The sequence below is a fragment of the Panthera onca genome, chromosome B3, assembly GCF_046562875.1.
Source record: "Panthera onca isolate mPanOnc1 chromosome B3, mPanOnc1 haplotype 2, whole genome shotgun sequence".
NCBI classification, from domain to species: Eukaryota; Metazoa; Chordata; class Mammalia; order Carnivora; family Felidae; genus Panthera; species Panthera onca.
In genome coordinates, this window is record NC_138344.1 from 83,044,270 (window position 1) to 83,056,517 (window position 12,248).

The window sequence follows — 12,248 nt, forward strand, 5'->3', positions numbered from 1 at the left end:
TTAATGTTTCTTTTTATGCCCATAAGCCAAATTCACTGTCTTACGGAGAGCAGATGGCTGGTAAATACTTGAGTGACTAAAGTCTTTTAATTAAACTGTAGATCAAATCTAAAAATTTAGGTCTCTTATTCTAAAGACATTCCTCGGTTTCGATTTTTTATTCTCTTACCCCTTTCCCTTTAATACTAATTTCACGGTATTCTAATATTACATGTTCTTCTCCGGGGAGTCTAAGGTTCTAGAGCAACACTGTCCACAAGAAATATACTTCAAACCACGTGTGTAATTTTCACTTTTATATCAGCCACATTTTAAAAAGTAAAAAATAAGTGAGATTAATTTTAATAATTATTATACTTAATATACCAAATAATATGTAACAATATAAAATATACGGTATTGCATTCTTTTCATTTTTTACACTAAGTCTTAAACCTAGTGTTATTTTATCCTTACAGCATAGTCTAATTCAGACTGGCCACATGTGGCTACCATATTGGACTGCACAGCTCCAGAGAATATTCATGGATAAACTCCAGGGGGGTCTGAAACCCCTAAGATGAAATGCCAAATTTTATATGTACCTTACCGGAGCATTTTTCTGGTGAGATAGAAGCTAGAATTTATCAGATTCCCAAAAGGGTTTATTTCCCCCACCACCATCAAACTCCCACCCTCAAATATCTTAAGAAACACAGCACTGCTTTTAGCCTGTGGAATGACTCATTTTCTCTACTTGCCAGTTCTATTTACATTCCCTATTCTAACAAGACTAACTCACAGTCTGTTATTAAACAGTTGTGAATTTAACTTATTCCTTTAAAATAGCACCTAGAGAGTGCTCCGGGTATTGACTTGCTTCATAGAAAATAACCTCAAACACTACCACAGTTGGTAGTTACAACAACCAAAATAAAATAGAAGTGTATTAGGCCTTTTCCTTATGGTAATTCACTAGGAATAAATGATGCACTAGATCCATGTGCCCACATGGCTTTCAGGAAGTTCCCAAGATGTACTAAACCATACCAACAGGAAATGTTCTGGAAGGGTCAGTAACTGATGACAGCACAGAGGATTTTATTCCTTCTTGTTCTCGTCATTGGGTTATGAACTCCAGATTAATTTGACACCTACTTTCTATAATGGCTCAAGTATTTTTGTAGACCTTGTGATTTTATTGGATGAGATTTTTTCAACACCCCCTCACAGTGACATGGAGGAGAGCCAGTTGTTTCAATTATGGCAGCTCTGGCATGACCTAAATCTCAGAAACCAAAATGTCAGTTGAACAAGATCCTCCTCCTGTTTCGCTTTCTCTTAAATCATAACTATCTCTTGAGATGTACAGATTGTCTTTCTTAAACCTTTCAGGTTTTGTTATTTGTTGCCATCATTGTTTTTCTCAACAGCATCACTTAAACGCTGTGACTTAGCTCCTGGTGAGGGCCTCCATCGTAGAGTAGCCCCTTTAAAAACAACCAGGTGTGATTAACTCTGTTATTTGTGCACAAGAAACATATCCAAAGTCTTAGTCCTGTAAGCTGCCTTGGTTTTCTATGACTACAATAAAATAATACTATGAAACTTTCACAACACAAATGGAGTGGCGTGTGGGGGGCTCAGTCAGTTAAGCATCCGATTTTGGCTCAGGTCATGATCTCACGGTTCACAAGTTCGAGCCCCACGTCGGGCTCTGTGCTGACAGCTCAGAGCCTGGAGCCTGCTTCGGATTCTGTGCCTCCCCCTCTCTCTCTCTCAAAAATGAATAAACATTAAAAAAAAATTCAAAATACAAATGGAAAAGTCAACCCCATAATTATTCCTGTTGTCCTTATCCGTTTATCTTTCTTAAAAATAAAAGGGCTGTTTAGAATCAGGGAAAAATTTTAATTTCATCTTAACTTGCAAGTATTTTCTACTTTTTCTTGTTCGTGCTGCCAAACGAAGGACAAAATTCACTCCGAGAATAATAATAAACAAAAATGAAGATATGTTGATACCAAAGTCTGGCTATGTATAACATGCATTTCAATGTGTATCTAGATTTAAATGACAAATATTGAACCATATAAAATTTGAGGATAATGGATTAACTTTGCCAATATCAGGTATTTTATGTTGATTGTTCTCCTTACTACCAAGGTAATGAAGAAGCTTTGAAAGTGACATCTTACTATCTGTGTGATCTTCAGAAAAGGGAGATTGACTTCATTTTCTTTTAAGATTGTTAATCCTTCTTTCTTGGCATCATCTCACTCTTTACTATGATGTAACCTTTAATTGCATCCTTTTTTCCTTTCCAGCACTATGAGAAATAGTAAAAAGTTGGCCTTTCCTACCCTCCAGACACTTTAAAACTTCAAAACTATAGGAACTTTGTAAAGCCAGGTTTTCAAATTTCTTGATTTCATCACCTTCACAAATCCCTGGGCTCATTCCTGTGATGTAATGTCCCTTCAGTATTGCAGCATTCTCGAGGTTCTTCTTTTAACCAGTGTCTCTTAATGAAAGAAAAAGGATATTGACACATCAAAACTATTCTAAGACCACTGCTTTCATAATACCCGGTGATGGAGAAATACCTGAACCATAGAAAGAAAAAATGAAATACAGTATATAATTTATTTCTTAAGCAGGAAAAAAAATGGGGGAGACTTCAAAAGTCTGGGTCTGTTTTATACCCAGACTACTTCTAGAAGTATTCAAATATGCTCAGTTTTATTCTAAGTAATGACCCATCTAACACTTTTGAATATTTAACAGTGTCCTTGATCAATTCAACTGTTGGGAGTGATAGTCATAAAAGCAGCATGCTGTTCCACATAACTGTGCCTAAATTTGAAGCAGTATCCTCAATTTGTTGTTTCTCCTTTTGTTCCATTTCTCCAACAGCTTTTTTCTTTTTCTTCTCTGAGAACTAAGAAATCCACTGGAATTATCTTCTGGCACTTCTTAATCAAAGTTCAGAACTAGGTGAGGCTATAGTCTCTTTGGATGCTGTGGTTGCAAATTCTCAAGTCGGGCACTCCAGGGGTTATAGAAAAGCATACAAAAAACAACGAAAAAGTACTTGGCCTCACTGATTCCCAAAGGAGCTGAAATGTTTATTTCTGAAGATAAAATAAACACTTGATATGGTATCTTTTAGCTCAAATTCTTCTAAGGGAGAGCTCTGTTAACATATCTGTAAGAGGAGAGTTGGATTCGTTTTCTTATTTGATGACATTGCAAGGATGTTTCATTCTACCTCATAGTTCTGATATAGAACCTTTCTTTCTTCTTGTTCTACTAATTTATACATGTATTTCTGTAACAGACCCAATGCTTTTATGCGTTTTTCTTCAGATAAGTCAGCAAATACATAGAATGAGACAGAGCAGTAAAGAACATCAAGTTGCTGTCAAAACAGTTCATAAATATTCAGTAGAGTTCTGCAATACGTAGGAAGTTATGAAGATGGCATTAAGATACCAGTAAATCCAAAGAAAACCTATGCTAATCAAGCTATCACATCTTATTATATTTTATTCTTTTATCACTTTATTATCCCTCAATAATATAAATGGGACCCCCAAAAAACTACAAATCCTAACCTGCCATGCTGAGATAGAATTTCCATCTTATCCTGGGTATTTTCTAACCAGGGTCTTACAGTAGATCTCAAAGCCTAACCTGGGAGTTCATTCTCCAAACCATTTGCCACTAACATATTTTTCTCTCAGGTCTGACCTTCTGTCCCAATTTTACTGCCATCCTCTGTAGGAGTAGGGCCCAGCTGCAAAGCACTCTGGAAAAAGGGCTGAACCCAAAATGCCTCCAGTCCTCCCAGCAATCTCAATGCTCTCAAAAATCTCTTTAAAAAAAAAAATTACAAAAGGTTTAGGAAATTGTATGTTAAATGGCAGGTTCTAAGTGATATTTTTTATGTGCTAAAAATGAACACTGTGTTATTCTTAAGACTGAAATATTTTTAAAGAAAGAAAGAAGCATCTTCCTTAAGCTGTTCCACTATGGAGATGACTGGCAACATTGCTACCTGTTCCTCATTTGTACCCAGCCATCTCAGTCAAAGGGGCACTGAATTCAGTGAGTTGCACTGTTAGTACATCACTGTACTTAAAAAGTATTTGCTCACCCCAGGGGGCCAAGCGAAGGCTATTGGCATGCTTGCTTGATGTATGAGAAGACAAATTAGTCCCCCATCCTATCTACCAGCAGGGTACAGTGACCCTACATGGAAAAGTCAACTGAAACCACTGTATAATATATTTACATTTTTTTCCAGGAAACTTCAGAGTTACCAAATCAACTGTGTCTAGTGTGCAAATTGCATGCAAGCTAACAGAATGTGAATTAAATTTGAGGAAAGCCATGGTTTAGCTTGACTATGCAGATGTCACTAGTTGCTACAGTCTTTTCTGGAGGAATCTATGGTAGCTTTGAGTGGGGAAGCACAGGGAGAAAGGAATTTAAGTGAAATGCTGTTCCTGGATCTGACTGCTTATTACTCATTGGCTCTCTCCTGCCCCTTACACATTCTTAGCTGTTTTCTAACACACTAAGCAATATGAGAGAAGAATTTCTCTCTCAGCGTCACAAAGCTGGAGTAAAGATGGACTGAATGAGCAAGGTTGAAAACATCACTGCTTACTTTTCCTTCTTAGGTTAGAGAAACATCTCAAAGTCCCCTGGGTCTGTGCTTGAGTTTAATAAACTTTTTTTTTTTTTTTACCACCACATAAGGTGATTGGACTTACTAGAAAATGAAGAGTGTCTCATATTTGCCTCACAATGCAGTTTGCACTAATCAGAAGAGCACAAAGGTATACCTTTCCATTATGTAGGTTGTAATTGATATAAAATAAAATCTCTCCGAATTTCTACCATTAACTTGAAAGGATACTTAATGAAACTATGTGAACATTTGGATAACCGGCTAACCACAGCTCTATCATAGACTGCAAAGAGGGGGTTACAAAAGATGGCTGTATTAAAGAGTTCCTTAAAACCTGTATTTTCCTGGCATTTTTATAGTTCTGTCCTCCATTAAGCTCAGTTGCCTTTTACAGAAGAAGGCAGAAGTCTCAATGCATTCAATAAATACTTATGGGAAATAAATATATTATGGTGCTATATATGGCACCTCATTTTACAGGGCAAATGTTATAATAATCATGCCATGAATAATATAAAAGAACCATCCTACACTTGTTCGAATCAAGCACAGGCCTCAATGTCTATCTTTTATTCATTCAGCAAACATTTGTTATAGAGCTACTGTGTGTAAGACACTAGTCAGTCCTAGTTCTCAGCAGGCAAGTTTTGGAAGAGTTGGTAACTGAGGATGTGAAGATACCTAATTAACTATAGTACCATTGGATTGGAGCTGTATTTATTTTTCCTATTTCAAGGTAACATGAAGTAATGTCTGTTTCCCAAGTAAAAGATCCCCAGTCTTCGCTCCTGTGGTGTATTTTGCGACACAGAATTTAGTGGCAGGTGAGTTCTAGCCAGCCTTCCTAAGAGAGAAAAGCAGACAAGGGGTGAGAAAAGTGGTTAACTGAGTTAGCCAGCTGGGCTTACCGCCCTACTTCTACCAGCAAACAGCTGGGTAAATTTGAACAAGCGTTTTTAACTTCTCACCTATTAAATAAGAGGGTATTAATGGACGGTTTGTAAGGTCTCTTCCAGCTCTAAAATCTAATAAAGTGAATTGAAAAGCAGTGTAAGGAATATTAAAAATGCTAGACAGACGCGCCTGGGTAGCTCAGGCAGTTAAGTGTGAGACTCTTGATTTCAGCTCGGGTCATGATCCCAGGGTCATGGGGTGGAGCACCGTGTTGGGCTCCGTGCCGAGTGTGGGGCCTGCTTGAGATTCTCTCTCTCCCCCTCTTCTCCTTTCCCACTCACTTGCTCTATCTAAAAGAAAAGGAAAAGAAAAAAAATACTGAAGAAAAAAGAAAGTGCTAGACAAATGTAAGATGTAAGGAGGAGGATTCAAGGCCCATAGAGTTTTGTCGAGCCCCGTATCATTTTCAGTTTAGTACACCTGCTTTCTCATCTTTTTTTGGCCTAAGAGTCTGAAGGCAAAGCCTCCTCAGCTATGGGGTTGAGCGGGCTGCCTGCCCCTGGCCTGCCGCCTCCATGGCACTCAGTGTTCTCAACAGAGTAAAGCTAAAGGATGGGAGGAGCTCAGAGGTCCCTGCTCAGCCTCTCTGACTGTTGACACACTATCCGAGAAGTGGTAGGATGTCGAGGCAGACTTGGAACCAGATTCTACCTCCGCCATCAGCCTTTTCTACCCTTCAGGTTCTTCTTCTGTGAAACGGGAATTACCAAAACAGTTCAAAAGAGGGTTATGAGGAAGAGTCAAAGAAAAGTATGGAAAGGACTTGTACACGGTGGTCGGTAGCTACCCATAGTGTTAGTGCTCTAGTTGAGTCTCAAAGCGGGCATCACTCCTGCTGCACCCTCTGATTAAAGCCATGTCCCAAAGCCCCCCCACACACACACCGTAAGAACGCCTCACCACGGGTAGGTAGGAGTATGTGTGTCTGGGTGCCATCCTTTCTTATCTGCCAAACAGCAGCAACAACAGCAGGCATTTATTTTGTTGCTTGTTTCTTAAAAAGTAATTTCTTCTGCATGGTTTCACTAGAGTTTCAAACTGAGGCCCTAGACAGGTCGAGCAAGTCTTGTTTTCAACTCAGCTCTTAGGGCCCCCGCCTTACACCATTCCCAAGGAGTGACACTCCCAGGGAGGTGGCATGGGGGGGCCCTCTGTGTAGAATCCGACGTGAGTGGTGCCCCCCCAGAGTCCTACAGAGTGGCAGGACAGCCACTTAAATGCCAACTCTAAGTAGGAAAGTAAAAACCCAGGGACGTTAAATGAATGGTCCAAGGTTACACAGCACAGGAGGAAAAGATTCTCATCTCCAAGTCAAGTTAGGACTCCAAGTAGTTTGTACTTTCCCCTACGCTGTGTGACCTTGAGTGTGACACATACAGAGAGAATTTGATCCTATCATAGTCTTTGTCCACTATTAGGCTTCGGGGTATCCTGGTGGAAGATCTCTTGGGGTCACTGGAGGACGGTGACACAGCACACTGTGACTCAGTCTTGCTCTAGCTGTGCTGTACGTGGCACATCCATTATATCATGGAAAGGAAATGCCTGCACACCCGAGCAAAGCAGGCTGTGGAGACAGCGGCCTACTCCTCCTCGCCGTAAGACTGACTTGCATGAATATTCAATAGCCAGCACCCCTAAAAAATCTATTAATCTCCCACCTGTGTTGTCATCTTATCACAATCTGTGGTCTGTGCCAAAAGGCACATTGCAGTATTAAAGGAAGACTCGGAGTTTGCGAAGTGACAGAAATATTTATTAAAGTGCTGCAGTCGGACTCCGTGCAAAATGAGAGTGACTTCCTCATATTCACTAATCCCCAAACAAAATAACCATCAAGAAATATTAAAACACACATTTTATTAGTTTCATTTAATTTCTTAATTGCTCAAAGTCAGTTTACCCATTTATTGCTGTGTGAAATGCTTAGAGGCAAGGCGCACATTAAAGGGATTATTTCCATGTAATCCCTCCCTCCCAGAGGGTAGGAACTGATCACTTATGAATCCTGATTTACGCTCTGTAACAATATCAAATGGAGGAAATAGTTATTGTAAAATGATGGAGTCAGTAGTCGGGTAATACAGTAGGAGAGTGTAATTTAATAGCAAAGAGAAAGTACCTCATTTTCGGTAAAAGTTATGCGAGGCTTTTCAGGAATAGCTATTAACCAAACTGAATTTAGCCTTCCATTTTTCTGGCTATACCTCCGTTAATTGATAGATGTTGAAGATGGGTAGCCTGTTACGATTTTAATCAAATGGTGTCCGGGAGTAGATGTGATCATTTTGCTGGGACTTGGAGTTCTGGGGATAATAATTGCTCCGGGCATTATGCTCTCTGTGACAGTTCGCCCACTGCTGACCTTCCTTCTTGGAAGAAAGAGTGTAGGCTCTCAGGTGGAATTTGGAGGGATGCTGCAAATCCCCCAGGAAAGGGAGATGAGGTAGGAAGGAGTTGTAGAGACATATCCACCAAGAAACAGGAGAGTCTGAACTTCTGGCACGTGGGTGCCTCATAGCTGGCCTGAGACCATTAAACCCCCGAGGACTAGGGAAACCCATCAGGGACCCAGGAAAGAGCTTTTTCTTGTTCAGTGGCTGATAAATCTCTCCGTCGTAGTAGCCGTAACCCAATGTTATTTTAGGAGCGTTACTGCTCTTCTTGGAAGGAGGTGAGAATTATACCATCAGAAGAGTACAGAGGTAAAGCCAATCCCTTAGACAGCACACAACTTCTTAGAACAGCATACAAGCTAGACAGGGGCCACGCCTCACAGCATGGAAATAAGGCAGTGCCTCCATTTCAGCTGACCCCCCTTCTGATATCTGTTGTTCATTCCCTACCTGTAGAATCAGCCTGATACAAAAAGTATACAAAATAAAACATTTTCTCCCTCAAGGAGACTTGTACCGTGTATCTTATTGGAGTGAAGGCAAAACAAGCTGATACTAGCAGGAAAAAAAAATGGTGGGTTCAGACCCCAGCTGACCTCTTTCGCATGGAAGATTCTCCATATGATATCAAACTAATGAGTAATATTTAATGAAAACATTGTGCCTTTGCATCTATTTGTAAGCAGCACTTCTTCCATCTAAATTTTACGTAGAAAAAAGCTGATATGTATAAATACCCATCTTGGAATTCTGTGTATTTTAAGGAAAATACTCATCCGCTATCTCTGGCTGTTTCTCCACAAAGCCCAAACTTCTCAATAAGAAAACCGTAGGATTCAGTCAATCATCCGGTTGACACCAAACACGCAAGTATTTGATGATGCGTGGATAAAACAGCTGAAGGAGAGAGGCAGACTCATCCACATTTCTCAGAATGTTTTGGCTTTATGCAAACAACAGTACATGCGGAAAAAACTGGGCTCAACAATCGCTAACTAAAGACCTACAAAAACAACCTTTGTCTTTCAACTTCAAGAATCCCTAAGCACTTAAGGATAAAGACTGAGAACCAGGATGGTTTCTGGGGTCTGCCCATATTTCCTTTTCTGCTCAAGATCTGAATCACAACCGTGCTAAATTTGAAAACGGAGAAGCTGTGACACCTTTCTTTCCACCCTTTCTCTTCCCCCTGTAGGTGGAGCTGACAGGCAGCAGCGTCTTTGACTATGTCCACCCGGGGGACCACGTGGAGATGGCAGAGCAGCTGGGCATGAAGCTCCCCCCTGGGCGGGGTCTCCTCTCGCAGGGCACCGCTGAGGATGGGGCCAGCTCAGCATCTTCCTCCTCCCAGTCGGAGACCCCTGAGCCAGGTGGGAATTGCGATTCCATCGTGTGGGATGGTGGGCAGGACCTTTGCCAACGATTGCACTCGAGTTGCCCGTGTGAAGAGACTATAAATAGGTCTAATGGTATTTAACAATTCCATGCAGCTTTCTGTCCCATGCAGTAATTAAATAAGGAAGAGATTTGAAAATAAGGAGACATTTTAATAAGTATAATCCTGAGATCTAATTTCAGTTGAACAATACATAGAGAAGGTACTAGTTCCTTTAGTTTCTCTTTCAAATTACTAGAGGGAAAAGGTTCAGATTTGGAAAGCCCTCTTCCTTTTATTGTCACCATGGCTAAATGTAATGCATTTATTTATTATTCAGCAAAATCTGTAATAAAGGTTCCTTGAATATTAGCTTGTAGAGAATTAAAAATATTAGGGACTTGCAGAAATCTTGGTTTCTTTCTTTTTTTTTTTTTTTTTTTTTGTAAGCATCAGAAGGTACTTGAAAGATGTGAACAGATAAATTAAGGCTAAAAAGAAAACAGAAATGGCTACATTTTAAACTGCCTTTCCACCCTCAGTATTTAATTAGATCAATTGTATAGAGGAATGAACAGAGGTGACATTCCTCATTGGGATTCCTTCCAGGACTCTTATAGACTTTGCATTCAGAATGTTCCCATTTTCATTGTGTTGTACTGATGATAATTTAAGTATTAGGGGAAAATCCATTTATAAATTAAACAAAATGACTTGATATCCATCAGTCCCCTAGTTCATCAAGCTGTTCAAACACGGGGAAGATTGGCTGGTCGGCCTGGGTCTTCCGAGAGCGCTGGTAATTAGATCTGCGAAGGATTTATTCTTTGCTGATTGGGGCTTTAAATTAATTGAAGTTCCACATTTGTGGTTTTGTCCTTTTTGTACTTTTTTAGAGGAGATATTTCATATTCTTGTGTGGTGGAGTGCTTGGCCAAGCAGCAGTGGTTTAAATGTTAATTTTTCTCATGAGAAGTTTAAGATTTTTAATGAATCAAGGCCTGATTTGAAGTGCAAAGTTTTATTTGCTTACTTGGGAAATTATTTTTGCACTCTTTAAAGATGCTTGTACTTTACTTGATATGTTGTTTTAAAACAGCTTTGCAACGCAAACTCGTTTTGTAGAAAGAAACATGGGGGGAAAAACCTGTCTTAAGATTAATACTAAAATAATTCTAAGAAAATACTTAAATTTGACCTGCTTAAAAATAATCACAGTATGTCTGCTCACACAGAAGGGGAAAAAAAAAAATAACCTATTGACCTGTTTGGAAATATGTTGATTCCATCTAAAATCAATTCATGTTTCCTTGGCTAAGTTATCTGCAGCTTCTAGGACACCATTCTGCAGCACTGATGAGCCTCTTTCTCCAATGAGCACCAGACATGAGAAGAGAGAGTATTTGAGACTACCCTTGGCCATTTACAAATGAAAATAATTTGTTCACAGGGAAGTTATACATTTCTTCTAGCATTGCTCACTGACTTCACTGAATAGATATGTCAGTGAGATCATTCAAACTGCTTTTGGTCATTAGAATATTCCTATCTGGGCAGATTTGAGAAGCAGCACATGAAAATAGGTTTTTACTCTTCCTTTCTGGATGATGGATTGGGAAACCTGGCAGCTCAGGACTGTCCACACTCAGTGTGTAAGAGTTCAAGTTTATAAAACCCTTGTTTCCCTGACTGACAAACTCTCAAGTTGAGAAGATCTCCAGCCTTCCCTCTCCGTCAAAACCAAGGGCTAACCTTCTGCCCCAGTAGGAAGCTCAGACACCTCAAGGCTGCCCCGCCCACTGGTGCACAGCTCCAAGAGAAAGTTCTCTGAATATGGAGCCAAAATCTAACTTGGCTTCCACTGACCCCACATCTGTCCTCTGGGGATCTCATTTCAGATCTCATTTCAAATCTGCTTCCTCACCATCCTAGCCTCTCAAATACGTGAAGTCAGATACACCAGATTCTCCCTCCCTCCCTCCTGGCTTCCTTCTCCTTTTCAGGTCAAACAGCGTGGAATCCTACAACCGTTTTCAGTGGCATGTTCCTAAGACCCCCACCACCCTAGTCACCCACCCCCGGCTGCGCTTCAGTTTGTTAGTGACCCTCTGAGAACTCAGTGAAGTCCTCTAGATGTATTCTGACTAGGACAAAGCAGAGGGGCAGTCCTCTTTCACAGTTTAGGCTACTGTACTTTTCTTGAGACAACCTAAGGTTGAATTAGGTCCTCTTGGCAGCCAGGTCACACTGTTGATTCATATTGAGCTTCATGTCTCCCCAAACACATGTTAAGGGTAAGTAACTTGTCACTTGGAAAAGATTTTGATCGGGAGAAAAAAAACAAACCACAGCCTGTAAACCAGTTCTGCAGGGATATCGTGAGCTCAAGTCAAAATCAAACTGGTTTAAGATTGATTATAAGAACTCTGATCAATCCCATGCCTTCCACGAAGCACCACGATGCATAAAACAACTCTAGGCACACTGTTAGAACTCAGTTCCCACTTAGAATCTTTTAATTCTGGATATTAGAATAACATATCTCCTTTAAAGTTCCTGTGTCGTTCAACATTGAAGTGTGATTGACAATCTCCTTGGTTTCTTTCCCCGGCCCTCCCAGGCTTCTTTGAGCCATCCTAACTAGTAAAATTGAAAATTCTGCTTTCTACATTTCTCAACAGCCAGGGCTCATTAGCGACAGTCGTGTAAGAAGGGTTTCTCTTCCTTGATGAAGAGTCTATCTCTTACTATTACAAAATGTGAAACTTACTTTGCCTTAAAAATCTGTAGCCTTGGTTATTTTCAACCTTAGGCTTAAAAGGCAATTAGACTGACTGCTCAAATA

The 12,248-nt window shown here is 40.1% G+C and overlaps 1 protein-coding gene and 1 long non-coding RNA gene across 11 annotated transcripts in view; one reads left to right on the forward strand and one right to left on the reverse strand.

Annotated features, from left to right (window-relative positions):
• Positions 1-12,248, forward strand: part of NPAS3 (neuronal PAS domain protein 3) — an 858,324-nt gene that overhangs the window by 721,262 nt on the left and 124,814 nt on the right. For all 8 annotated transcript variants that reach the window (XM_078448332.2, XM_078448333.2, XM_078448335.2 and 5 more), the window contains one exon: positions 9,224-9,398. In XM_078448332.2, the coding sequence (XP_078304458.2) occupies positions 9,224-9,398 (175 nt within the window). The remainder of the gene's footprint in view (positions 1-9,223; positions 9,399-12,248) is intronic.
• The window catches only part of LOC144616669 (uncharacterized), a 215,239-nt gene that overhangs the window by 8,759 nt on the left and 194,232 nt on the right, over positions 1-12,248 (reverse strand). The window lies entirely within an intron of this gene.